Here is a 27,954-nt window from a genome sequence, read left to right on the forward strand (position 1 = left end):
GTGTGGTCCTGGAGTGGTCTGGATATGCTCCTGAGGCAGTTGCCACTCCCATGAGCCTGGGTGTATGAGGGGGGTAAAGATCACTACTGTCCAAACATACAGTAGCCTAATGGCTAAACTTGTGTTAATTTAATAAAAATGCAGCTGGAAGTCAATTTTGGATATAAAGGGTTAAAAGCAACTCAACACTCTAACCACAATGTCTCCTCTACACAGCATTCTATGAATTCGAAATATTGGCGTGGAACAATACAAATCACACATGACATAAACTAGCACCACATACCAAAGATAATAGAACAAAGAGGAATTAGGTTCCAAGGTTGTGATACACATTTATACCCCTCGTTAAAAAAAGTGTCTTATCTTTTCCACATTCCCCCTTTATTTGTCGCTCTCTCCCAGGTACACGCCCTTTGCCTTGTCAGGAAAAAAAGTTTAAGAAAAAACTAAATCACGGAAGAGATTATGCAGCGCTAGTTTGGCAAGTTTCTTTTGTGGTCTCAAAGCAGCAGAGATAGACGGAAAAGAAGGAAAACTAACACAAAGTTGGGCACATTTGATCTGTTCGCTTGTCCTGTAGGAAGTATATGGTGAGTTATATATTTTGTACATAATTTATTGAAAAGGTTTTGCACTGTAAACTTGCTTAAATCATTACGCGTATGCCACGTTTTAGATTCACCCTTGCAGGAACTTTCTATACGCTTTCATCAAGGGACCGTGCCAACGACGACGCTTTTGGAGACTCCAAGACTCGTTTTTTTACGTAGCAAGTAGTGGATAACGTTTGAATCCAAAGGGGGAAAAACGATTTAACTACATGTAAGTGCATTATTTATCATAAACGCATAGCTATTCTTGATCAGTCATAGCGTGTGCACACTCAACCAAAAAATACCTGAGATAAGTGTGCTTCTTTTGTAAACGGATCGATCAGCTGTTATCTAGCCTACCATGAGCCATATGAGCCTGTCTGGTTTGTACAACTGGCATAAAATGTATGGACTATCCTAAAGAACATATAACCTATGGGTAAACCTACACTGTAAATGGGTTACCGTGATTTTGACAGTAGTTTACAGGCAGCTCGGTGGCAAGTACAATTCTGTTTTTCATATTACAGTACACCCCTATACATTTTATATTGATGTGGCATTATAACCAGATATGAGTTAATTGGTACAGCATTCTCACTCACTGGTGCAACAAATATAGCGTTTTACATGGCATGCCTCAAAATATGTTAATGAGATAGAAACAACAATATCATGCACCCACTAATGGTCAAAAGGTTTTTTTGCACTCCAAAAATGTGGTACGGTAGTGTATTCTGTGGGGCGGAATTACAGTACCACAAGAAATACAGCAATTATTCCCCCCCCCCACAACATTTTCCCACAATGCACCATAATTTACAATATGCTGCATTAAAATGTTTCAGAGTATTATACCTTTGATAATACAAAAAAATTACTGTACCATTTACAGTTTTCCGTTACACTGTATGAGTAAGGGTGATAGACGCATTGCGCCTTGCTCCCGAGTGGCGCAGTGGTACTCGGCATTGCATCTCAGTGCTAGAGGAGTCCCATAGGGCGGCGCACAATTGGCCCAGCGTCGTTAGGGTTTGTCCAGGGTAGGCCGTCATTGTAAATAACAATTTGTTCCTAACTGACTTGCCTAGTTAAATAAAGGTTAAATATATAAAATAAGTTATTGTCATAGTCTACACACTACAACGTATTTCCTAAAAGATCTACAATGATGATAAATGTCCAAAAGTAAAACCTGTGTAAACAACCAGAGCTCAAGACACTCTTCAACTGGCTCAGCATTCTCATTCTTAGATTGGTGCACCATTGATGTTCAGCAGTATTTTAGTAGACCTATGTGATAAGTTAGAGAGGCACTGCAAGCCTGTTCGGAGCAGTATATAGCCACAACCTAACTTGTTCCTCTCTTAATATTTCATGCCACACGAGCGGTAGTATTGCCGTTACTCAGAACACATACTGTATCACATTCACCCATTTGGAAACACAGCACTCAATCTCCTTTGGGCTCTGGAGTGAAACGGGAAACCTCTGTCTATATTTAATTATTTGCTGAGTCGTTTTTTTGCCTTTTGCTTCAAATAATAGGGATTAGTTGGTGTGTGTCGGAACTGAGGCGGGGTCAGAGCTGTCCTTGTGACATTGGCTAAATAATAGAAGCTCTGTGTTCATTAATCAGATATAGGGAGTGATGCGTCTCGACACATGCTGTCTGGCGACCGTTTGGAGATGAGGTCGGCTGTCACTGACCCTGACTGTGAGAAGGCATAGCCAGGTTGCAGCCAGGCAAGGCCACCAAGTAAATAATACATGTAAGAATAGAACAGAAATGGAAATGCAAGAGTTGTGACTGTACCAATGCTGTTTAACTCCTATGTGGATATATCAGCATGAATTTAAAATGGATTAAATTGTTGTTTTTTATCACTGGCGTATACACAATACCCCATAATGTGGAATTATTTTATATATATTTTTTTTTTTATTAATAAAAAAATTAACTTCTTATGGCTGCAGGGCGGTGCCGGTACACTTATGACAACAGCCACTTCAAGTGCAGGGCGCGAAATTCAAAATATATTTTTTTTAAATATTTAACTTTCACACATTAACAAGTCCAATACAGCAAATGAAAGGTACACATCTTGTGAATCCAGCCAACATGTCTGATTTTTAAAATGTTTTACAGTGAAAACAGCACATATATTTATGTTAGCTCACCACCAAATACAAAAAAGGACAGACATTTTTCACAGCACAGGTAGCATGCACAAAGCCAACCTAACTAACCAAGAACCAACCAAACTAACCAACAAACAACTTCATCAGATGACAGTCTGATAACATGTTATACAATAAATCTATGTTTTGTCCGAAAAATGTGCATATTTCAGGTATAAATCATAGTTTACATTGCAGCTACAATCAGAATTTGCACCGAAAGCAGCCATAATAATTACAGACACCAACGTCAAATACCTAAATACTCATCATAAAACATTTCTGAAAAATACATAGTGTACAGCAAATGAAAGACAGGCATCTTTGATTCCAGACAATATTTTCGATTTATTAAGTGTTTTACAGCGAAAACACAATATAGCGTTATATTAGCTTACCACAATAGCCAGAAAGACAAGCCATTTCCCAGTAGCAAAAGTTAGCGATCGTAACAAACCAGTAAAAGATATATATTTTTTGACTAACCTTGATATTCTTCATCAGATGACAGTCCTATAACATCAGGTTATACATACACTTATGTTTTTTTCGAAAATGTGCATATTTAGAGCTGATATCAGTGGTTACACATTGTGTAACGGATGTGAAATGGCTAGCTAGTTAGCGGGTGCGCGCTAGTAGCATTTCAATCAGTTACGTCACTTGCTCTGAGACTTAAGTAGTGTTGCCCCTTGCTCTGCAAGGGCCGCGGCTTTTGTGGAACGATGGGTAACGCTGCTTCGTGGGTGACCGTTGTTGATGTGTGCAGAGGGTCCCTGGTTCGCGCCCGTGGCGGGGCGAGGGGACAATGTAACAGTATAAACTTTACGTCGTCCCCTCGCCCCGACACGGGCGCGAACCAGGGACCCTCTGCACACATCAACAACAGTCACCCATGAAGCAGCGTTACCCATCGTTACACAAAAGCCGCGGCCCTTGCAGAGCAAGGAGCAACACTACTTAAGTCTCAGAGCAAGTGACGTAACTGATTGAAATGCTACTAGCGCGCACCCGCTAACTAGCTAGCCATTTCACATCCGTTACACTAACTTAGCTACTTTTTCCACAACGTCTGAACAGCAACGATATTTTTCCGACACTTTTTCTGACACACATATTCTGACCAAATAGCTATTCATAAACACAACTAAAAAATACATGTTGTATAGGAAATGATAGATCCATTAGTTCTTAATGAAATCGCAGTGTTAGAATTCTAAAAAATAATTTCATTACGACATCCAGCTTCGGTATAGCTGAGTACCCCAAAGTTGGGCGCCGGCGACTAGTTCACATGCACGACAGCTATATGAAATAGCATCATAAAATGTTTCTTACTTTTGGTGATCTTCCATCGGAATGTTGGACAAGGTGTCCTTTGTCAAGAACAATCGTTGTTTGGATTTAGAACGTTCATTTTCCCTCTCGATTTAGCAAGCGCACTAGCCAAGTGGCACGAATCGCTCCATCGTCAACAAAGTCAGAGAACGGAACACGGCAAAACTCCCGAAAAATTTTCAATGATCTGATGAAACTATATTGAAAAAACATACTTTACGATGATATGGTCACATGTATCAAATAAAATCAAAGCCGGAGATAGTAGTCGCCTATAACGGCAGCTAAACAGAAGGCAAATCCAGGTACCGCCTCGCGCTCTCCAGAAAACCGGAAATGGGGGACACGTCATACAAAGAGCTTGTATTCCACTTCAGACCAAGATAAACACTAAATTTCTTCTCTCACCGCCTCTTGACATCCAGGGGAAGGTGTATGACGTGCATGTATACTCATACGTATCATGCCCATTTATAGGCAGGAAGTAGAACAGAGCATCGATTTCAGACTTTCCACTTCCTGGTCAGGAAGTTTGTGCCAAATGAGTTCTGTTTGACTCACAGATATAATTCAAACGGTTTTAGAAACTAGAGAGTGTTTTCTATCCAATAGTAATAATAATATGCATATTGTACGAGCAAGAATTGAGTACGAGGCCGTTTGAAATGGGCACTTTTTATCTGGCTACTCAATACTGCCCCTGCAGCCCAAACAGGTTAAAAGCTGAAATGACTTGATTCAAGAGAGGCAGGACTAGAAGGCCAGCATCCTGGTCTCGCCTCTTCACTGTTGACATTGAGACTGGTGTTTTGCGGGTACTATTTAATGAAGCTGCCAGTTGAGGACTTGTGAGGCGTCTGTTTCTCAAACTATAGACGCTAATGTATTTGTCCTCTTGCTCGGTTGTGCACCGGGGCCTCCCACTCCTTTCTATTCTGGTTAGAGACAGTTTGCGCTGTTCTGTGAAGGGAGTAGTATACAGCGTTGTACGAGATCTTCAGTTTCTTGGCAATGTCTCGCATGGAATAGCCTTCATTTCTCAGAACAAGAATAGACTGTCGAGTTTCAGAAAAAAGTATTTTGTTTCTGGCCATTTTGAGCCTGTCATCGAACCCACAGATGCTGATGTTCCAGATACTCAACTAGCCTAAAGAAGGCCAGTTTTATTGCTTCTTTAATCAGAACTACAGTTTTCAGCTGCGCTAACATAATTGCAAAACGGTTTTCTAATGATCAATTACCCTTTTAAAATGATAAACTTGGATTCGCTAACACAACATGCCATTGGAACACAGGAGTGATGGTTGCTGATAATGGGCCTCTGTACGCCTATGTAGATATTCCATAACATTTTTTTATTTCACCTTTATTTAACCAGGTAGGCTAGTTGAGAACAAGTTCTCATTTGTAACTGCGACCTGACCAAGATAAAGCAAAGCAGTTCGACACATACAACAACACAGAGTTACACATGGAATAAACAAACATACAATCAATAATACAGTAGAAAAATCTATATACAGCATGTGCAAATGAGGTAGGATAAGAGAGGTGAGGCAATAAATAGGCTAAGGTGGCAAATTAATTACAATATAGCAATTAAACACTGGAATGGTAGGATGTGCAGAAGATGAATGTGCAAGTTGAGATACTGGGGTGCAAAGGAGCAAAATAAATAAATAACAGTATGGGGATGAGGTAGTTGGATGGGCTATTTACAGATGAGCTACGTGCAGGTGCAGTGATCTGTGAGCTGCTCTGACAGCTGGTGCTTAAAGCTAGTGAGGGAGGTAAGAGTCTCCAGCTTCAGAGATTGTTGCAATTCGTTCCAGTCATTGGCAGCAGAGAACTGGAAGGAGAGGCGGCCAAAGGAAGAATTGGCTTTGGGGGTGATCAGTGAGATATACCTGCTGGAGCGCGTGCTACGGGTGGGTGCTACTATGGTGACCAGTGAGCTGAGATAAGGCGGGGCTTTACCTAGCAGCGACTTGTAGATGACCTGGAGCCAGTGGGTTTGGTGACGAGTATGAAGCGAGGGCCAGCCAACGAGATCATACAGGTCGCAGTGGTGGGTAGTGTATGGGGCTTTGTTGACAAAACGGATGGCACTGTGATAGACTGCATCCAATTTGTTGAGTAGAGTGTTGGAGGCTATTTTGTAAATGACATCGCCGAAGTCGAGGACCGGTAGGATGGTCAGTTTTACGAGAGTATGTTTGGCAGCATGAGTGAAGGATGCTTTGTTGCGAAAATGGAAGCCGATTCTAGATTTAATTTTGGATTAGAGATGTTTAATGTGAGTCTGGAAGGAGAGTTTACAGTCTAACCAGACACCTAGGTATTTGTAGTTGTCCACATATCCACATAAGTCAGAACCGTCCAGAGTAGTGATGCTGGACGGGCGGGCAGGTGCGGGTAGCGATCGGTTGACGAGCATGCATTTAGTTTTACTTGCATTTAAGAGCAGTTGGAGGCCACGGAAGGAGAGTTGTATGAAGCTCATCTGGAGGTTAGTTAACACAGTGTCCAAAGAAGGGCCAGATGTATACAGAATGGTGTCGTCTGCGTAGAGGTGGATCAAAGTATCACCAGCAGCAAGAGCAACATCATTGATGTATACAGAGGAAAGAGTCGGCCTGAGAATTGAACCCTGTGGCACCCCCATAGATACTGCCAGAGGTCCGGACAACAGGCCCTCCGATTTGACATACTGAACTCTATCAAAGAAGTAGTTGGTGAACCAAGCGAGGGAGTCATTTGAGAAACCAAGGCTGTCGAGTCTGCCAATAAGAATGTGGTGATTGACAGAGTCGAAAGCCTTGGCCAGGTGAATGAATACGGCTGCACAATAATGTCTCTAATCGACGGCGGTTATGATATCGTTTAGGACCTTGAGCATGCCTGAGGTGCACCCATGACCAGCTCTGAAACCAGATTGCAAAGCGGAGAAGGTACGGTGAGATTCGAAATGGTCAGTAATCTGTTTGTTAACTCTGCTTTCAAAGACCTTAGAAAGGCAGGGTAGAGTGAATCTAGGTCTGTAGCAGTTTGGGTCTAGAGTGTCTCCCCCTTTGAAGAGGGGGATGACCACGGCAGCTTTCCAATCTATGGGAATCTCAGACGATACGAAAGAGAGGTTGAACAGGCTAGTAATAGGGGTTGTAATAATTTTGGCAGATAATTTTAGAAAGAGAGGGTCCAGATTGTCTAGCCCGGCTGATTTGTCGGGTCCAGATTTTGCAGCTCTTTCAGAACATCAGCTATCTGGATTTGGGTGAAGGAGAAGTGGGGAGGTTTGGGCGAGTTGTTGTGGTGAGCGCAGTGCTGTTGACCGGGGTAGGGGTAGCCAGGTGGAAAGAAGGGCCAGCCGTAGAAAAATGCTTATTGAAATTCTAAATTATTGTGGATTTATCGGTAGTGACTGTGTTTCCTAGCCTCAGTGCAGTGGGCAGCTGGGAGGAGGTGCTCTTATTCTCCATGGACTTTACAGTGTCCCAGAACTTTTTTGAGTTTGTACTACAGGATGCAAATTTCTGTTAGGAAAGCTAAGGCTAGCTTTTTCAAACTGCCTGTGTATATTGGTTCCTAACTTCCCTGAAAAGTTGCATATCACTGGGGCCAAGGGCTATATCTATTCCTAGTTTTTGAATGGAGCATGCTTATTTAAGATGGTGAGGAAGGCACTTTTAAAGAATAACCAGGCATCCTCTACTGACGGGTTGAGGTCAATGTCATTCCAGGATACCCCGGCCAGGTCGATTAGAAAAGCCTGTTCGCTGAATTGTTTTAGGGAGCGTTTGACAGTGATGAGGGGTGCGTCGTTTGACTGCAGACCCATTACGGATGCAGGCAATGAGGCAATGATCGTTGAGATCTTGGTTAAAAACAGCAGAGGTTTATTTGGAGGGCGAGTTAGTTAGGATGATATATATGAAGGTACCCGTGTTTACAGATTTGGGGTTGTACCTGGTAGGTTCATTGATAATTTGTGTGAGATTGAGGGCATCAAGCTTAGATTGTAGGATGGCCGGGGTGTTAAGCATGTCCCAGTTTAGGTCACCTAGCAGCACGAGCTCAGAAGGTAGATGGGGGGGGGGGGGCAATCAATTCACATATGGTGGCCAGGGCACAGCTGGGGGCAGAGGGTGGTCTATAGCAAGCGGCAACGGTGAGAGACTTGTTTCTGGAAAGGTGCATTTTTAAAAGTAGAAGCTCGAATTGTTTTGGTACAGACCTGGATAGTAAGACAGAAATCTGCAGGCTATCTCTGCAGTAGATTGCAACACCGCCCCCTTTGGCAGTTCTATCTTGGCGGAAAATTTTATAGTTAGGGATGGAAATTTCAGGGTTTTTGGTTGTTTTCCTAAGCCAGGATTCAGACACGGCTAAGACATCCGGGTTGGCAGAATGTTCTAAAGCAGTGAATAAAGCGAACTTAGTGAGTAGGCTTCTAATGTTAACATGCATGAAACCAAGGCTTTTACGGTTACAGAAGTCAACAAATGAGAGCACCTGGGGAGTAGGAGTGGAGCTTGGCACTGCAGGTCCTGGATTAACCTCTACATCACCAGAGGAACAGAGGAGAAGTAGGATAAGGGTATGTCTAAATGCTATAAGAACTAGCCGTCTAGCACGTTCGGAACAGAGAGTAAAGGGAGCAGGTTTCTTTGCACGATAGCATAGATTCAAGGCATAATGTACAGACAAAGGTATTGTAGGAAGAGAGTACATTGGAGGTGAATCTAGGCATTGAGTAATGATGAGAGAGATATAGTCTCTAGAGACGTTTATGTGGGAGGTGGAACAACATGGTTGGTTAAGGCATATTGAGCAGGGCTAGAGGCTCTACAGTGAAATAAGACAGTAATCACTAACCAGGACAGTAATGGACAAGGCATATTGATATTAGGGAGAGGCATGCGTAGCCAAGTGATCGTATGGGTCCAGTGAGTGGTTGGGCTGGCTAGGGACATGGCGATTCCGACAGTTAGCAGGCCGGGGCTAGCAGTTAGCAGGCCGGGGCTAGCAAGCTAGCATAAGGGCCTTAGAGGGACGTCGCGATGGGGGAAAGTCTGTTTTTGCCTCCTCGTGCGGTGACGTCGATAGACCAGTCGTGGAATTAGTAGGGTTCCAAGTAGCAGAGGGGTCCAAGTCCAATTCGCAAAATGGGTATAGTGGTCCAAGAAACTGGCCGATGGATCAGCTAACAGTCCAATATGCTATAGATAGCTAGCAGGCCGCGGTTAGCAGAATGGGCCTTCAGGGGACGTCGCGCCTGAGGGGCCTGTTGGGATCCTCGGGCAGATTATGTCGGTATTCCAGTCGTGAAGGATCAGCAGGGTTCCGTGCCCCGTAGCGGCAGTAGAAGGGGTCCGGATATTGTAGCCGAGGAGTGGGCTTCAGGAGTAGCCCAGGAGCCCTAGCCGGGAGATGGGTCTAGCATGGGCTAGCTGCAGGCTAGTTGGTGCTTGCTCCAGGACGGAAACATTAGCCAGGAGTAGTCAACCCGGGTTGCGGTTAGCTAGCTGCCATGATCCAGATGAAAACGTTCAGAGTTTGCGGTAGGAATCCGGGGATATGGAGAGAAAAATAGGTCCGGTATGCTCTGGTTTGAAACGCGTTGTACGAACTGGCAAGAGCTTTCTGAGCTAAAGGTTAGCTGACTGATAGCTGGTAGCTAGTTAGTTAGCTAGCTTCATTTGAGGTATTCCAGTTCGGAGGTAAATAGAAATACTTTAGGAAAAAAAACAGATCCACACCACATTGGGTGAGGCGGGTTGCAGGAGAGTATTTTGAAGTTGAGGTTTAGGAAAAATATTAAAAAGAATGCGAAGATTTAAAAAGATATATACATATGGGACGAGACAAGACAAAGACGTCTATGCCATCTTGGAAATGCAAGATAATCAGCCGTTTCCAGCTACAATAGTCATTTACGACATTAACAATGTCTACACTGTATTTCTGATCACTTTGATGTTATTTTAATGGACAAAAAATTGTTTTTTTTTTCAAAAACAAGGACATTTCTAAGTGACCCCGAACTCAAAACCTTTGAACGGTAGTGTATGTGTGGTCAGCATGTTAGTAACACAACAAAATGCTCAACCATTTTGCAATGTCCTTTTGGTCTGTTTTGCCCTGTAGTTGCTGTAGTTTGGAAGCCTTTGTTAAAGCCTCTAGAAGTACAAGTGATATAAAACACCACATATACAATAATATACTGTGTTTGTTAACACTTTACCCAGGAGCTAACCTGCTTGCACCAATCCCTTGTATTTACAGGTAAATACTGTGAAATACAAACCCCTCCCCCTCAATGAATTGTATTAATTAATTCATATTCTTATTGATTCCGATTATGATAGCAAATACTTTTTTACAGTATAATGCAGTGAATTGTACGTATCGTACTGTGTGTCATTACACTGGACTTGCTCTGATACTGTATTTATATTTCAGTAGGTGTACTGTAATATGAAATACAGCATTTTACTTGCCACCGAGCTGCCTGTAAGCTACTGTCAAATTCACAGCAACCCCTTTACAGTGTATGCTTTTTCTTGGCGGACGTGTGTGTGTAGTTTGTGTGCTACATTTAAATACTAAAGTTGACAAACGAGTGAGGTTGGTTCATTAAACGAGCAAACATCTCTCTCCACTGCTTTGGGGCAAGCTAGCGTGGCCTGTAAATTCTTATCCTGTTTAAGTGTTCTCCTCTGACAGAAAGGAATGGAATTCCTGCATGGATATGTCACTCATTGGCATGCATTGTATCTTGTGCTCAGTGTGAGGGCCATCTTACACATACAGCTGTCTATTGTATAGGACACATCACGCATATCTCATTCAATCAGTCCAACACTCACGGGTTATATTACATACATACCGGATTACTCACATATAAAGTCGCATGCAGCACACACTAACACGCATGCACGCACACGCACACATACTAACATATTCACTATGTAAAATGTCTGTCCCTCAAAAAATCATACTTTTTTTTTGGTCACATGAGAGTGCATAAGGGCTGAGGAGGCAACAGAGATAAAGCAAGACAGATAAAGAAAGAGAGAGAGAGACATATAAAGAATGAGAGGTAGAGAGGCAGGTGGCAGGTAATCCCTGAGGTAATCTGAAACCTTGGCCCAATAGTGGCTTCAGTAGATCAGATGACCTATCAAAGATCAGAACTTCCATTGCGCATCGCCGCTTGTCTTCCAGTCAGACTCTCTCGCCCTCTTAGTTTATCGCACATCGCCTGTCCGTTGCGTACCTACCCTATTCTACCAAGGAGTTCCAGACTCAACACCTGAAACGACAAGCCTTTGTGTATATCAAGGACATCCACCGTTTCTTTTTCCACTGCAGTGTCCTATCGTTATCTCCTTAAATTAGATTGTAGATTGTCATGGAAAGAATTTTGTCAAATGTGCATTGCCTGTGTCACTCGATCAATATCTCGCACCATCTCTGTTTTCTCGCTCTCTCATTCCTTCTTGCCTGCTTCCTCTCCCCCCTTTCCCCCAATCACCCTGTTCATCCCTCTCTACCAAACCCTACCCCTCTATCTCGGGGCAGCGAGAGACAGCAGTCATGGAGTCAGCCATTCAGACGGTAGTGGGTGTCTTCCTGAAATCAGCCAAAGGGAAGGAGAGTTTGGGAGGGAATGACTTCCAGAAGCTGGTGAAGAGCCAGCTCCACAACATCATGATGGTCAGTCAGACAGCAGCCTCCACACTCACACTGGTTATAAACCAGCTATAAACACTACACCTTTTTGAACTCTTTGATTGAGCTACAGTCCATTTGGAAAGTATTCAGACCCTTTCTCTTTTTCCAAATGTTGTTACGTTACAGCATTATTCTAAAGTGTATCAAATCGTTTTTTCCCCCTCATCAATCTACACACAATACCCAATAATGACAAACTGAAAACATTTTTTTTTTTTTTTTTTTTGCAAATGTATTAAAAATTTAAAACAAATACCTTATTTACATATGTATTGAGACCCTTTGCTATGAGACTCGAAATTGAGCTCAGGTGCATCCTGTTTCCATTGATCATCCTTGAGATGTTTCTACAACTTGATCGGAGTCCACCTGGGGTAAATTCAATTGATTGGACATGATTTGGAGAGGCACACACCTGTCTATATAAGATCCCACAGTTGACGGTGTATGTCAGAGCAAAAACCAAGCCATGAGGTCGAAGGAATTGTCCTTAGAACCTTGAGACAGGATTGTGTCGAGGCACAGATCTGGGGAAGGGTACACAAAAATGTCTGCAGCATTGAAGGTCCTCAAGAACACAGTTAGCTTTCATCATTCTTAAATAGCACAAGTTTGGAAACACCAAGACTCTACTTAGAGCTGGCCAAATGGCCAAACTGAGCAATCAGGGGAGAAGGGCCTTGGTCAGGGAGGTGACCAAGAACCCAATGGTCACTCTGATAGAGCTCCAGAGTACCTCTGTGGAGATGGGAGAACCTTCCAGAAAGACAACCATCTCTGCAGCACTCCACCAAATCAGGGCTTTATGGTAGAGTGGCAAGACAGAAGCCACTCTTCAGTAAAAGGCACATGACAGCCTGCTTGGAGTTTGCCAAAAGTCACCTAAAGGACTCTCAGACCATGAGAAACAAGATTCACTGGTCTGATGAAACCAAGATTGAACTCTTTAGCCTGAATGCCAAGCGTCACGTCTGGAGGAAAGCATGGTGGTGGCAGCATCATGCTGTGGGAATGTTCTTCAGCGGCAGGGACTGGAGGACTAGTCAGGATTGAGGGAAAAATGAACGGAGCAAAGTACAGAGAGCTCCTTGATGAAAACCTGCTCCAGAGTGCTCAGGACCTCAGACTGGGGCAAAGGCTCACCTTCCAACAGGACAATGACCCTAAGCACACAAGACAACGCAGGAGTGGCTTCGGGACAAGTCTCTGAATATCCTTGAGTGGCCCGGCCAGAGCCCGGACTTGAACCCAATCGAACACCTCTGGAAATACCTAAAAATAGCTGTGCAGCAACGCTCCCCATCCAACCTGACAGAGCTTGAGAGGATCTGCAGAGAAGAATGGGAGAAACTCCCCAAATACAGGTGTGCCAAGCTTGTACCGTCAAACCTAAGAAGATTCAAGGCAGTAATCGCTGCCAAAGGTGCTTCAACAAAGTACCGAGTAAAGGGTCTGAATACTTATGTAAATGTAATATTTCAGTTTCTTATTTATACATTTTACAAATAAATCTAAAACCTGTTTTTGCTTTGTCATTATGGGGTATTGTGTGTAGATTGATGAGTAAAAACAAAACAATTTAAACCATTTTAGAATAAGGCTGTAATGTAACAAAATGTGGAAAAAGTCAAGGGGTCTGAATACTTTCCAAATGCACTGTATAGTTGTTAAGATTAAAATAACTTTTTTCATTAATTGTACACAAGGTCCAACCAAAATGTAATTTCCGCTTTATCCTAACCCCTCCAAAAGACACACATATAGAGTGGGGTTCGAAATGATTGACACCCTTGATAAAGATTAGTAATAATGACTGTATAAAATAAATAATTAAAATACTGAGCTGTATTGTATGCTAAAAAAAAGGTGAATTATATTGTTTTGTACTATTTCAATTACTCAGAGAAAGATATTTTGTTTTAATATTTTTGTATAACAAATCTCAAAAAGGTAGGGGTCCAAATAATTGACACCCCTAAAGATTCTTAGAAATGAAGTAGTCAAAAGTTTAGTTTTTTTTTTTTTTTTTTTTTTTTTTGGTTAGTATTTTGTTCCATATTCCTAGCATGCAATGACTACATCAAGTTTGCGACTTGTTGGGTGCATGCATTTGCAGTTAGTTTTGGTTGTGTTTCAGATTATTTGTGTCCAATAGAAATGAATTATAAATAATGTATTGTGTCATTTTGGAGTCACGTTTAATTATAAATAAGAACAGAATACGTTTCTAAACACTTCTACATGAATGTGGATGCTACCATGATTACGGATAATCCTGAATGAATGGTGAGTAATGATACGTGAGAAAGTTACAGAGGGTCAAAGATCATACCCCAAAGAAATGCTAACCCCTCACCATTAAAAAATAAGAGGGAAGGTTAGCATGGTTAGGGGTGACAATAATTTTGATCCCTACCTTTTTGAGAGAAAAAAGTAGTAATTGTTAACAAAATCTCTTTCTCTGAGCAATTTAATTAGTATAAAATAATTTAAATTCCCATTTTTTTTAAGCATTCGATATAGCTCAATATTTGAATTAGTTATTTTATATATTATTGCTCATATTTATCAAAGGTGTCAGTACATTTGGATGCCACTGTACATATACAGGTTGGAGAAGGGAGCTGTCATACTGGGTGACCTGTTGCAGTTGTTGTGGGAGGTTAAGTACCCTGCTCAAGGGCACAACAGCAGGCAACGGTGTCTAGGATTTAATACCAGCAACCCTCCGGTTGCCAGCTCACTTCCCACCAGATTTTTCCCGTCAGACCTGGGATACAAACTGGCAACCCTCCGGTTGCTGGCTTATTTCTCTAACTGCTAGGCTGCCTGCTGCACTAGTAAGATATGTATGGTATGTATGGAATAGGAGACACTACAGACCAACATATAAAATAGGGTGTGTTGCACCAACATGGATTAACTCTTAAACTTGGTTAAATCAAGGTCTATCTATTAATCAGGCTGCACAAAACAGTACTGTATTTTGTGATGTAAGGGGTCAGTTACTACAGAGGTCACCTCTGCTGGCGTCACCTTTGCGTCACGTCTGCCTGTCTCTGTATCTACTCTGTACCCAGGACACGGACAGCTCCGAGGCGGTGAAGAAAATGCAACAGGGCCTGGACGCTAACCAGGACGGTAAAGTCAACTTCGAGGAGTACATGAAGCTGGTGGGCTACCTAGCAACCTCCCTGAGCGTGCAATGCACCGCTGCTGTGGCGACGCCAGCTGAGAGTGCGGCCGCCACAACAGAGACCAAGAATGCACCGGCACCAGCAGCAGCAGAGGTAAAGGAAGAGAAGGCAGAAGCCGAGGCACAGCCAGAGGAGGCACCGGCTGAGACGGCCACAGCTGTAGAGGCACCAGCAGAGGCAGCCTTAGAGGCAGAAAAGGTGGAAGAAGCGAAAAAGGTGGAGGAGCCAGCACCAGCAGCAACCGAGGAGGAGAAGACAAAGGAGGCCTCATAGGAGTTTACCACCGGTCCAGTCCGGATATTACAATACACACCAACACCAAACTGACAGACACCTCACTACCCTAATACAAACAGGAGTGCTAATACCATAATAATAATACCATACAGTACAGTATATGTTGCAACACCACAATAGCACATTCATTTTCATTCACACATATATAAACCCAGTATTTGGTACTAAAATAAACTACACTACAATTACTTACATTGCAGCAGTACATGCCATTTAAATGTTGATATACTTCCCATTATATAGCACACTATACTTTATTATATGTATATACAATTCATTCTGCCATTCATTGATGTGAAATTTTGACACCCTCTGAAATTGACACATTTCCACACCTGTAGAGCTGATGAATCTTTATATACACTGACACACATGTAATATGAAATGTTTTTATATTTGCATTCCTTCTTTCTCCCTTTGCCCATCTACAATGACGCAATGCAACACTATACTACAGTATATTCCACAATGTACAGTCAAGTCAGGCCATCTCAAGTTGTTCTTCTGAGAAGCTTGTTTGGCTTAATGGCTTTGCATGATGCAAGCAAGCACTGATGCATGGTTGCATGACATTTGCTACACATCAAATTCTCGAGTGTTAAATTAACACTGACAGTGTTAAATCAACACAGATAGCGTTAAATTTAACACAGGTCCAGTGTCTAGACAGATCCACACTTTTCAGTGTTAAATTAACACACTCCTCAGTGTAAAGCCTTATTTGCATATTTCCCAGAGGGCCTTGCCTTTCGAGTGAAGTTTAGAGTTACCACCCATGACTGTATTTGTTAGTGACAGAGACATGGCTGTTGCATTCATCCATCTTCAGCCCTGTGACCTCCACCAAGTGAGATCCTAAGTGAATACATTATCATACCGTTTTTATTATGCAACACAATATATCATGTATTTCTAAAGGCCTTTTACCATTAAACAGTGACCTGAAACTCATGGTTTACAGGCCACATCAGGCCTGCAAGTCACAGTATGCTGGCTTGCAAAGCGATCTGTAATTTCTATAGGAATCCAGCCAGAGTGGGGATATTAAACATTTAGAATTTTGATTGACCCTCATCCTGCATTCAGAACAACTGCTGGGTTGAGAAGATTAAGATATAAGACCACCTTAACCATCTTAACTGGAACAACCATTTCAGTAATGGTGCGGAAGTCCAAGTACCAGATTGGATTAGTTTAGAAAAATGTATGTTAGTTATATTTGAGAAGAATAAGATTAATGAATTAATCAATGTACATGCAAAAACATAGATATTGAAACAATTCTAAAAATCTGTCTGCAGTAGAGCATGCTGGGAAATATGATAATGATGGGCATGGTTTTGGTTTAACACTGATTACTAACACCAACACTGAGATTCTTTTACACCAATGAGTGTTAATTTAACAATTACAGAGTGAATTTAACACATGCCTTAACATTAGAAATGTTACATTGACCAATGTGCTTTGCAAGATTGTCTAAGTGCTCTGCTCTCTCTGTCATTGAAATGAAGCTCTGACATGGCATGACATGACAATAAACAAATTGTGTTGCTAGGGTTCTTAGTTCAGACTAGTCTCTCTCTGTCGCTCTGTCTTTGCTTCGTCTATCTCGTTTCCTGAAAAATACAGGCAGGGCAGCATCTGGAGTTTAAGGACTCCTCTCCACTACTAGCTAGCCAATAGCCATGGATTTGGAGCTGGAAGATCAGGTGTGGTGTGTCCTAATAATGGCCTTCTAGTAAATAATTGAGGGCCCAGGATGGAATCAACACCAGAACCCTTGCTAGGATCCTTGCAGCCCAAAATAGCCCTTAAGCAGCAGGCCACTGACCCGGGGAGGCCACTAGAGGCCCTTGATATGGGTCACGAGCCGTTTCCATGCAACCCAATCCACCAGGACCAGAACCAAGAGGAAAGGAAAATGAAACAGACACCCAAACTTGAAGAAAATGGGCTCTTATAGCCTGTTGGAAGCGTTACACCTGATGTGAAAAGTCACAACAGAAACTTGACCCTTGTATAGGTATTGTGTTTGTATTGTTTCTACACTCTTAGAAAAAAAGTTGCTATCTAGAACCAAAAAGCATCCTTCCGCTGACCCCACAGGAGAACCCTTTGAAGAACTATTTTTGGGTTCCATGTAGAACCCTTTCCACAGAGGGCCAAACGGGTTCTATCTAGAACCAGAACGGATTATCCTATGGGGACAGCAGAAGAACTCTATTGGAACCCGTTTTTCAAGTGTATTTTTAGTTGTTTTCCTCCTGGTTCCGCAACCATCAGGTTTGCTGGGTTACCTGGTCACACCCCTGTTCTCTGTGTTGAGAGACCCTGTTTGACCTGAACTTACATCCTAGTGCTTAAAACCATTGACTTAGCCATGGCTTAAAACCATTACCTTAACCATAGTGGGCACACCCTTGGACAAAACCAACACAAGAGTTACTTGATTACTGATAGCTATCTGTGACTCATCTGAATTTCCTGAGATCCAACGAATTTGCCAGACTTCAAATACTATTTTAAATCTTTTAAATGCTGTGCGTGTTTGCTTTAGCCTGCCCGGAGTGCCAGATGGGCGGGGTTTGACGTTTTTGGACTATTCTATTGGTCCATTACACCAGGCAACCTTGGCAAATTATTTCAAAAAGTATTTTTAACCCAGGTCCGTAAACTGATTTAACCCTTAAACCAGTAGTGTTATAGAGAGTACTGTTCAAAGTCTTGGCCTTAAAAACATGAAATATACTGAGCCATCAGACATCTGAAAACTATGTAGTGGGATTGTTATCAGCATGTGACTATTTTTTACTATCTAATATTATGTTCATATTATTACCTTTTATTGATAAAACAGCTACTATTATATGATATTATAACTATTATTACTCCAGCCATTCTAATGGCTTGCATTGTATATTATACTCTATTCGCAAGTATAGTACCAGTCAAAAGTTTGGACACACCTACTCATTCAAGGGTTTTTCTTAATTTTACTATTTTCTACATTGTAGAATAATAGTGAAGAAATCAAAACTATGAAATAACACATGGATTCATGTAGTAAACAAAAAAGTGTTAAACAAATCCCCCCAAAAATCATATTTGACATTCTTCAAAGTAGCCACCCTTTGCCGTGACAGCTATGCACACTCTTGGCATTCTCTCAACCAGCTTCATGAGGTAGTCACCTGGAATGCATTTAAATTAACAGGTGTGCCTTGTTACAAGTTAATTTGTGGAATTTATTTCCTTAATGTGTTTGAGACAATCAGTTTTGTTGTGACAAGGTAGGCCCTATTTTTGAAGTTTCTTCAAGTGCGGTCACAGAAACCAGGTGTGTGATGGTGTGGGGGTGCTTTGTTGGTGACGCTGTCAGTGATTTATTTAGAATTCAAGTCACACTTAACCAGCATGGCTACCACAGCATTCTGCAGCGATACGCTATCCCATCTGGTTTGCACTTAGTGGGACTTTCATTTGTTTTTTTAACAGGATAATGACCCAACACACCTCCAGGCTGTGTAAGGGCTATTTGACCAAGAAGAAGAGTGATGGAGTGCTGCATCAGATGACCTGGCCTCCACAAATCATCTGACCTCAACCCAATTGAGACGGTTTGGGATGAGTTGGACAGAGTGATGGAAAAATAGCCAACAAGTGCTCAGCATATGTGGGAACTCTTTCAAGACTGTTGGAAAAGCATTCTAGGTAAAGGGTGGCTACTTTGAAGAATCTAAAATCAAATATATTTAGATTTGTTCAACACTTTTTTTGGTTACTGCATGATTGCATATGTATTATTTCATATTTTTGATGTCTTCACTATTATTCTACAATGTAGAAAATAGTAATAAAAAAGAAAACCATTGAATGAGTAGGTATGTCCTGAATTGGACCACTAACAGGTTTTGGAAGCCTTAAAATTACTCTCCAGTGAAATCTCACTTTTCAAAGCGCATATTCTGTTAACCCACACCCAAATAATGTTGTTGACTCGTCCTATACTCATTTTGTGGCCAAAGCATAAATTAGTATTAGAGGCCAAAACATAAATTTCCTAATTTAACGTGATGTCAAGTTGGCTTAATTTTTGCTGCCTGACTAAACTAACCAGAAGGGAGTGCTAGAAAGCTGGCCTTTTTTACAATACATTTTATGAAAATGTTTAATGACCGGTTAATACGCCTACACTATTCAAACACAGAAACACCTGCTTTTTAACTTTTTTACCATTTCTTGGAAGGAAAACTTTCATTCATATTGTAGGTCATATTTAACAGAAATCTGGAAACCCTGTACAGTAACTTTAATGGAACGCAGGGGTTGTACTGTACAGCCCAAAACTCGGGTTATTTACACCCTAGTAAATGTTTGTCGGATAGATACAGACAATTTGTTAATTGTAGTTTAATGTTTTTTTTAATTGTTCCTTCATTAATAATGCAATCATGGGAAAAAATCTTATGTTGCATCACGCATGAAACCACATTGCACCAACGACCGAGACGTGGAGATATACAGTATAAATACTTTTTTATTATGACAGGTTGAGCTTCAAACCCTTCGGTGAAATACAGAGGATGTCGACAAAATGTTGCACCTTGACACTTGTAAAAAGTCTTCCCTTTACTTATCCAAGCATTTTACTACACTCTCGCTCTTCTCTTACTATGCTACATTGCTTGCATGATTCATTTAAACTAAGGAAAGCAGAGGCTCATCGGGCATTCTTTACTCAGCCGAGCATGCTTTTTTTTCAAGAGCATATTTTGTACTGTAATATTATTTGCTGAGGAAACCAATGTATTTTACAGTAATGCACAACGACATTACTTTACAGTTGTCCTATCTCGACTATGTGAAAAACCATGCCACTCACTAGCAGTTAGCATCATGCTAACATCTCCTGCTAATGCTACAGAATGTACATAGGCCTCATCCAATAGCACAGTGTACTGTATGCATGAGCTAGCTGTGTACCCTCCTGCAGTTCCCCACAGTCTAATCATCAACACTATGCACACCTGTGTTAGAATTGTGTCCACTCAAGGATGATGAAACTATGACACTCTGTACCTAAATGCAGGTAGGCTGACACTATAGCTTGATAGACAATGTGACCTATCACACTGTGCCCTATCCCTGTGTATTCTAAGAACTCTGTATGTACCAGGGTTGGGTTCCATTCCAACTCAGCCAATTCAGTAGATTAATTGAAAAATCCTCACCAAAAATAAACAGCAATTCTGTGAATTGGCTTATTAACATCAAATTGACCCCAAATCTGATTTGTACAGGATACATTTTCTTTTCCGTTTCCAGGTCTCTTTTCCAGTGGTATACTATACTAAATAGACATAAGTAGTGTTTACAGGTAGACCACAAGCTCTATCACAGAGCCACTGCCATGCTCACCAAAAGCCATAATAAATGAACCACTATGCCAATGTTACACCTTCACAACCAATGCTGTATCCTTTTCGCTAAGCTACGCTAATAGTATTTACAGTATGTAACCACTGTGTAACGGCCCAAAATAAAATACTTTGACGCAAGCCTGTTGTCTGATCTGTCCTGATGCTACTGTTGCGTGCTGAGGTCAAGCACTCTGTCTGTATGTGTGAGCACCTGAGAAGAAAGGGAGGGAAGGGAGGGGGAGAGGAAAGAGTGAGAGAGAAATAGAATCAGGTATGGTGGTACGTAGGTGGGTAGGTGGGAGAAGGGAAGAAGACGGACGAGGGGACAGGTGATATTTAAGCCGCTGTCCACTCTCTCCTCATCTTTCTCATCCATCTTTCCTTGGCTCTCGCTCATCTCTCTCTCCCTCCCTCTTCACCAAAGACAAAGGAGGCCCTCCATCAGCACTAAGGTAAGATTGACAGTTTAGAGGAAAGTTGTGCCCTTCTCCTTATTTCTTCTCTGTAACTGATGACTGTTTTCTGGGATCAGCTTTACCCATGTTTTTATATATGTGCCTTATTGCGAATAGTGAAACACTTTTTCACAGTGAGATACCCAGGCGAGCACCTTCGTATCCAGAGCAATAAAACTTATGGGCCGATAATTTGAGCCCATCACCTCAAACTACAATTGGTTTGCCTGTTGTAAAGGAGGTTTAAAACGTTTAAGTTGGACAGACCAAAACCTGTGAAGAAAATTGTTTTTTCTATATAATGCTCAGAAAGTCAGTTAACTTGTTCCAGCAATGCTAATATATGAAATAGATTGTCTTAAATTTAAGATAATCTATGTAATATAATACAAAAATCCCCATCGAAATCCATCAGTTTTTTTGCATGGGCTGCGTCTCAATCTACCACATCCGTCTTTGTCAGAATTCTTCACCTGTGGTGTTTGGACCTTCAGACTTCCCGAAAATCGGTCTTCTCACGAAAACGTCTGTAGAGTCGGAAACGGTTTGGCCTACAAACTAATACCACTCTATGGAAAGTTAAGACTCTCACAAACACGATGGTGTTCTCCGTTTCGCTCTACGAGTGTCACGGGACTGGTCTAAAGGTAACTCCATACTGGTTTTAAAAAATGGAAGTATGGAGGTAGTTTTGTGCCAACAACAAAAAAGAAGTGAAATATGTTTCCCAAAAACAAAAGCTTTCTTACATCTCCTAGTTAATAGGACAAACACCTCAAAACCTTATTCCTTATGATATTTTTTGGGACTGTTTTGCCATTTATGAACGTGTTATTCAATGTGTTTCTATGGGCTATAGTAGTAAAGGCCAAATTCTATATTTTTGTAAAAAAATGTTTTTATACCGCCCAGAATTCAAAATCAAATAGCTAAATGATCCATGGTGTAACCATCTTAAAACAATTCCATCTGTGATCTTAGGACAGAGGTCTTCAACAGGTCGATCGCAAGCTACCAGTATCTCGCAGGCCACCTATGAGTTGCTCGCCAAACAATTCTGAAAGTACATGCAATTTTCACGTTCCACCCAAACTGTCGTAAACAACTCTCACAAGTATCAGACACCGCAAGCTCCAGGCTGCTATCTAATCAAAGCAACATTGACATTATCCCACCCCTGGTTAGCCACTATTGGCTTAAAAAGCTACACGAACACAATATCTGCCAATTAATTTCCAGCAATATTGCCCCGGTCTGTCTGTGTGGTGCGCACGTTTGTCTATTACTCAGTGTGTAGCCAGTTGATGTGATAACCATCTTGTGGGTTGACATAAATACTTTCCCCAAAACCTTCTCAATTAAATGTTAACTGCAAAGTAGGCTTACCTTGCAGAAGTATATCAGGAGGAAGTATATCATTTGCATCTATTATTTGCAAACTTTGCCATGAAATGAGCAGCAGCAGTATAGAACATCACTAGACCTGCATATTAGAAGGCACATTTCACACTTGCTAGACACTCAATCACTTGCTTGACACTCAATTAAAGGGCCAGATTGTTGTTGTTTTTTAGATCAAAACAAAAAATGGACTTCTGATGTGATTTAAACATTGGCATGGACTCAATTTCATTGTTTCATTATGGACAATTGTAATTTTAAGAGTGATCTTCTTAAGTGATAATGCCCGAGAAGCCGATGTTTGCACCGCCTTCAAGTGCATTATCACTTTTATACAACGAGTTACCAACATATTCAAATAATGATTGACATATTTTCATTAAAAACGTTATTTGGATTAATTTATTCATACTATTTCCTCCTTCCACAAGATATAGTCCTGACTCAAATCTAGGGTTGCTACCCAAGCCGGCTGGTCGTTTGTTCTATTGGTTCTGTTGCCAGAGACGTGACCCAGTCGTTCGTTCTAAATGTTCCATTGCCATACTGGCTAGCAGCGTTCTTATCCCTTGCTTGCTAGCTAGCCAACTACGGCTAACTTACAGTCACGTCAAACGTCAAAAAGAATAACAGTAGCTGCATTTGCATTTGTTTAAGCTGCTTTCCAGTGACTTTTATTTGGATGCATCCGTACACAATGAGCTAATGAGGCGCGATTTCGCCTGGCATAGAAGATGTGCTCACTCGTCAAAAGTGACACTGTTGTTCAGAGGAGCTAGCCAACAACATAGCTAACACAATCACTTCAAACTGAATCTGGAAAGAATGCAAACTAGATGCCCTTAATTTTATTTGACCTTTTTTCAATTGACATTTCAAATGTCGGAGAGACAGAAGGCAAGGCTTATACAAATCTCCGCTGTTAAAAACGAAATGTTATTCTAAAAGAAATGTGAGATAATGTCTAGAAACTTTTTATAGCGGAGATCAAGGTTATAAATTGCCTGGCTGGGCTGATGAGAGTGGATTGCACAGTCAGATGGAACAGAGTAAATAGGCATTTTAACATCATAGATTTAGCCGGTGGTAACTTGTGGAATAGACACCAGCTGGAATGCCCTTTAAACCAATCAGCATTCGGGATTAGACCCACCCATTGTGTAATGCCTGTCAATGAGACAGATGACCCCTATGACAGAAACATTTTATAACCAGACTTTTTTATATATACTTCAGTTATTTGATTAAATTGAATTCCTTAGTTCTGTATTATTGATCACACAGTCAACATCTGCAAAGGAATATTTTTCAGAGTTTGGAATGACTAGAGACAGATTGTGTGTGTGTGTGTGTGTGTGTGTGTGTGTGTGTGTGTGTGTGTGTGTGTGTGTGTGTGTGTGTGTGTGTGTGTGTGTGTGTGTGTGTGTGTGTGTGTGTGTGTGTGTGTGTGTGTGTGTGTGTGTGTGTGCGTGCGTGCGTACGTGGGTGCGTGCGTGCGTGCCTCGGGTTACCAGATCACCTGGCCTGAGTTCCTGATTGCCAGGTGGTTTATCTGCATTTTGACAGTTTTGTGTTTCACTTGTGGTTTCCTTCTGTCACGTGATTGATATGATTGTGAAACCCTGAAACCTCCATCTGAAGTTACCTCAGTGACGTTATCTTTACTTAACAAGCTGCTTACAAGTCTGTCAACTGAGAGAGATTAAATTACCTATCTGTGTCTGTGTGTGCACAGTCTCTCCAACGAAACCAACTCAAGAAGATTCTAAGATGCCGGACACAATGTGTGTAAGACTGTTGCTTTTAAAAAGCTGTCTCTTCATCTTTCATCCATCACATCTTTCACATCAAACCAAGTAAGGTTACAAAACACTGTCCAGTGGCAACAGTATGTCGAGACGGAATAGCTCATTTGTAGCCTGTAATTTAACCTCCCAATATAGTAGCCTAGTCCTAGAATTAGGACACCTCTTTCTCTAGTTTGCTGATCTTCTTCCGTCCAGCGTGTATATTTCACTCTGTCTTGGTGGAGGCTTCACACCCATGTCCGTCATGTGACCGCACATGCGGTTTGGATGGAGCGTGCATCCTGTCATAGTGTCTGACCTCTGCCCTTCCCTCCAGTATGTCCAAAGAACCCTCTTCCAACCTGGAGAACGCAATGCAGATGCTGATCAAAACCTTCCACAAGTACTCGGGGAAGGAGGGGGACAAGTACACTCTGAGCCGTGGAGAGCTGAGAGAGCTGTTAACAGAGGAGCTGGGGAGTTATCTAGGGGTAAGAGGAGTGTACAAGCCGAGAGAGAGAGACACACACACAGACACGCAAACATACACAAACACTCACTCATAGGCAAAGAAAAGACATGTACTGACAAGAATACACACAATTCTTCAACCCCTCTCCCTCCCTCCCTCCCTCTCCCCCTGTCCCTCTTCCTCTCCCCCTTTTCATCCAGAATGCCCGGGATGGAGAAGGGGTTGAGAAGGTTATGAATGACCTGGACGCCAACAGTGACGGTGAGGTGGACTTTACAGAGTTCATCATCCTCATGGGAGCCCTGACGGTGGCCTGCAACGACTTCTTCATGGAATATAAGCCCGAGAAACTCGTCCACACGCCCTTCAAAACAAAGGAGGCAACGATAGAGGAGATTAAAGAGTGAAGGAAAGATGGGAGGAGGGACTGGGAGGAGGGAAGGGGGAGGTGGATGTGAAGGGTCCAACTGTAGAGCAATAGTGAAAGGGTATAATTTATGGTTGTATGGTCATCTTATGCAATTTCTAAACAGTGCAACTGCAATGTGTGAAAAGAGGCTGAGGGAACGCCACTGTGTTAAAGTAAGTAAAGTTTCGCAGACGGACACTTAGACAGGAAAAACAGTGTTTTCCCTCTGCAACTATCCAAATACTTTTCATACCACAGTTAAGTCACAGATCAGTTACTCTGTCCTCAAATCCATGAATGGCACTGTATACCGCAGGGGTCAGCAACAGGCGCCTCGGCGGGCCAAAATCAGCACGTGAGTAATTTTATTGGGCCCCCCCCAAAGTTTTTAGTGGATTTTATTTTAATTTTATTTATTTTTTGGCAACGTATGAAGACTGTAAAATCACCAGGAATTTAGGAAAAAATGTGTATAACTTAGGAAATCTGTTCCCAAGTATTCCCACAAATAAAAACATGTGATATGTGATCAATGTAATCAGTGACTGTTATTTTAAAATAATGATTTTTTGGGGGCCTATTTGTGGTCAATTTGCAGTGTACAAATTATCCTAATTATGTTACGGCTCGCAGATCACCCTCTCAGACAAAAATCAGCAGTGGCTGAATCTGATTGCCCTCCCCTGGTATTCACAGTAGCATGTGTGTGTTCAGTTGTGTTCCCTATACAGCCTCAAATTCTAATTCAAATGTGCTTTGGTTATATATTCAGGATAGATTTCATTGAAAATGTTCATATTTTCAGTGGATGTTATTGTAACACACTACCACCAATGGAGTGAGATCGGGCCTGAAGCACAACAGGGTGATACTCTGAGTCTCATGAACATAAAGATTACATATCATAGATGTAGATATTATATGTATAGATATAACTTATTCAATCAATATTTCTGATACTTATTACGTATTCAGTGTTGAACATTTTAATATCATGAACCTTTTTCTTTGCACATATTTTGTAATTACCAATGTGTCATTCTAAATACTAAACATAACATTTAACCAGCTATCAATCAACATTTCTTGGTCTTTTCTGTGTCAAAACTGTGAACCTTCCCAGCCCGATAGTGATACACACCAACTAAGTGTGAAATGGGTGATGGATTTGGGTTAACTACAAATCAGATGTAAGCCTTCAATAACCCAGGGCTGTAGAGTGCAAATACATCATAGAATATAAGAAAGCAAGACGTTAAGTGTGTAAGATGATCCACAGAATGGAGAGAGTTGGTCAGCACTGCAGTATATACACAGTAAGGGAGATTGGTTGTCACACTTCTACCTGCAAATAGCGGTTGTGCTGCTCGTGGCTCATCCTCAGGTGAGGTCCCCTCTTCATTAGCTGTTTCCGCGCTGCTTACTACACCTTCTGAACACTATCGTGTTGACCATGCACGATCTGAGCCAGGTTGGCTTAAGGCGGTTACAAACTCCACTCCGTTGATCTATGCATTGAGTGGAGACATTGTTTTGGGGGGGAAAGCAGACACTTTTTTCGTTGCATTCCCCAGAGAGGAAGTCTGCCTTGTGTAGTGTATATCCACTAGAGGGCTTGGGGAGCCAGAGTATCTTACTTAGCAAAAGGGGCCAAGACACTTTTTTTTTTTACTCTAGCTAGTGATGACATCTGAACTTCTGATCCGGTGTTCTGCCTGTTTACAAAATAATAACTAGCTACATGTCAGCCTAGTCTGGTGTCATACGCTTTACGACACTACTTTTTATCCCCAGACGTAGAAGTGAACACGTCACTTTTTGAATTGTAATTGCTGCAAAAGGAGCAGAAATCGGCAGAGATTTTGTGGATCGTTGGAATTCTCAGTTTCGTGCAGGAGCTGCCGATGGAAAACAATTTTTGGATCCGAGCTCTGGCAAACTCGGGCAGCAAGTACTAAAACTACAAGGGCTTTTTCGCAATGGTCCTGATGGCAGTCTGAGATGCAAGGTACAGCTTCACCATATCGACATCTCCCTCCCCCCCTCCCGATATTGTCTTGAGGGAGATGAGGGAATCTTCTCGCGAAGCAAGTTCGGCTCCTAACTCATTTCAGGCCAGCTGCCGCTACCTCGGCCAGAGGGCTTGCCGGAGACCCAAACACCATGCCCATATGTCTTTGTCGGATACGAGGCATTCCCTCTGAGGGGAAACCGGATGCGACTATATAAGATACTCTAAATACAGTTGAAGTCGGAAGTTTACATACACCTTAGCCAAATACATTTAAACTCAGTTTTTAACAATTCCTGACATTTAAGGTAAGTAACAATTCCCGGTTTTAGGTCAGTTAGGATCACCACTTTATTTTAAGAATGTGAAATGTCAGAATAATAGAAGAGAGAATGATATATTTCAGCTTTTATTTCTTTCATCACATTCCCAGTGGGTCAGAAGTTTACATACACTCAATTAGTATTTGGTGGCATTGCCTTCAAATTGTTTAACTTGGGTCAAACATTTCGGGTAGCCTTCCACAAGCTTCCCACAATAAGTTGGGTGAATTTTGGCCCATTCCTTCTTACAGAGCTGGTGTAACTGAGTCAGGTTTGTAGGTCTCCTTGCTCGCACATGGTTTTCAGTTCTGATCACAAATATTCTAT

At 41.7% G+C, this 27,954-nt stretch overlaps 2 protein-coding genes across 4 annotated transcripts; both read left to right on the top strand.

Moving 5' to 3' along the window:
• The first annotated feature begins 412 nt into the window (after positions 1 to 412).
• LOC129831430 (uncharacterized) lies at positions 413 to 16,912 on the top strand. 2 transcript variants are annotated; one of them, XM_055894809.1, is made up of 4 exons: positions 413 to 593; positions 680 to 825; positions 11,700 to 11,834; positions 14,933 to 16,912. In XM_055894809.1, exons 3-4 carry the CDS (start codon positions 11,715 to 11,717, stop codon positions 15,320 to 15,322), a joined length of 510 nt encoding a protein of 169 aa, XP_055750784.1. In that variant the 5' UTR covers positions 413 to 593; positions 680 to 825; positions 11,700 to 11,714; the 3' UTR covers positions 15,323 to 16,912. The 2 variants fall into 2 exon arrangements, with proteins under 2 accessions (XP_055750784.1, XP_055750783.1); XM_055894808.1 differs by lacking the exon at positions 680 to 825 and having other exon boundaries at positions 415 to 593.
• A 4,150-nt stretch (positions 16,913 to 21,062) lies between these two features.
• LOC129831431 (protein S100-A1-like) lies at positions 21,063 to 25,822 on the top strand. 2 transcript variants are annotated; one of them, XM_055894810.1, is made up of 4 exons: positions 21,063 to 21,221; positions 24,361 to 24,409; positions 24,750 to 24,903; positions 25,085 to 25,822. In XM_055894810.1, the coding sequence occupies exons 2-4, from the start codon at positions 24,396 to 24,398 to the stop codon at positions 25,289 to 25,291; spliced, it is 375 nt and encodes a 124-aa protein (XP_055750785.1). In that variant the 5' UTR covers positions 21,063 to 21,221; positions 24,361 to 24,395; the 3' UTR covers positions 25,292 to 25,822. The 2 variants fall into 2 exon arrangements, with proteins under 2 accessions (XP_055750785.1, XP_055750786.1); XM_055894811.1 differs by lacking the exon at positions 24,361 to 24,409 and having other exon boundaries at positions 21,066 to 21,221.
• Positions 25,823 to 27,954: the final 2,132 nt, after the last annotated feature.

This window comes from Salvelinus fontinalis, chromosome 32, assembly GCF_029448725.1.
Source record: "Salvelinus fontinalis isolate EN_2023a chromosome 32, ASM2944872v1, whole genome shotgun sequence".
Classification (NCBI taxonomy): Eukaryota; Metazoa; Chordata; class Actinopteri; order Salmoniformes; family Salmonidae; genus Salvelinus; species Salvelinus fontinalis.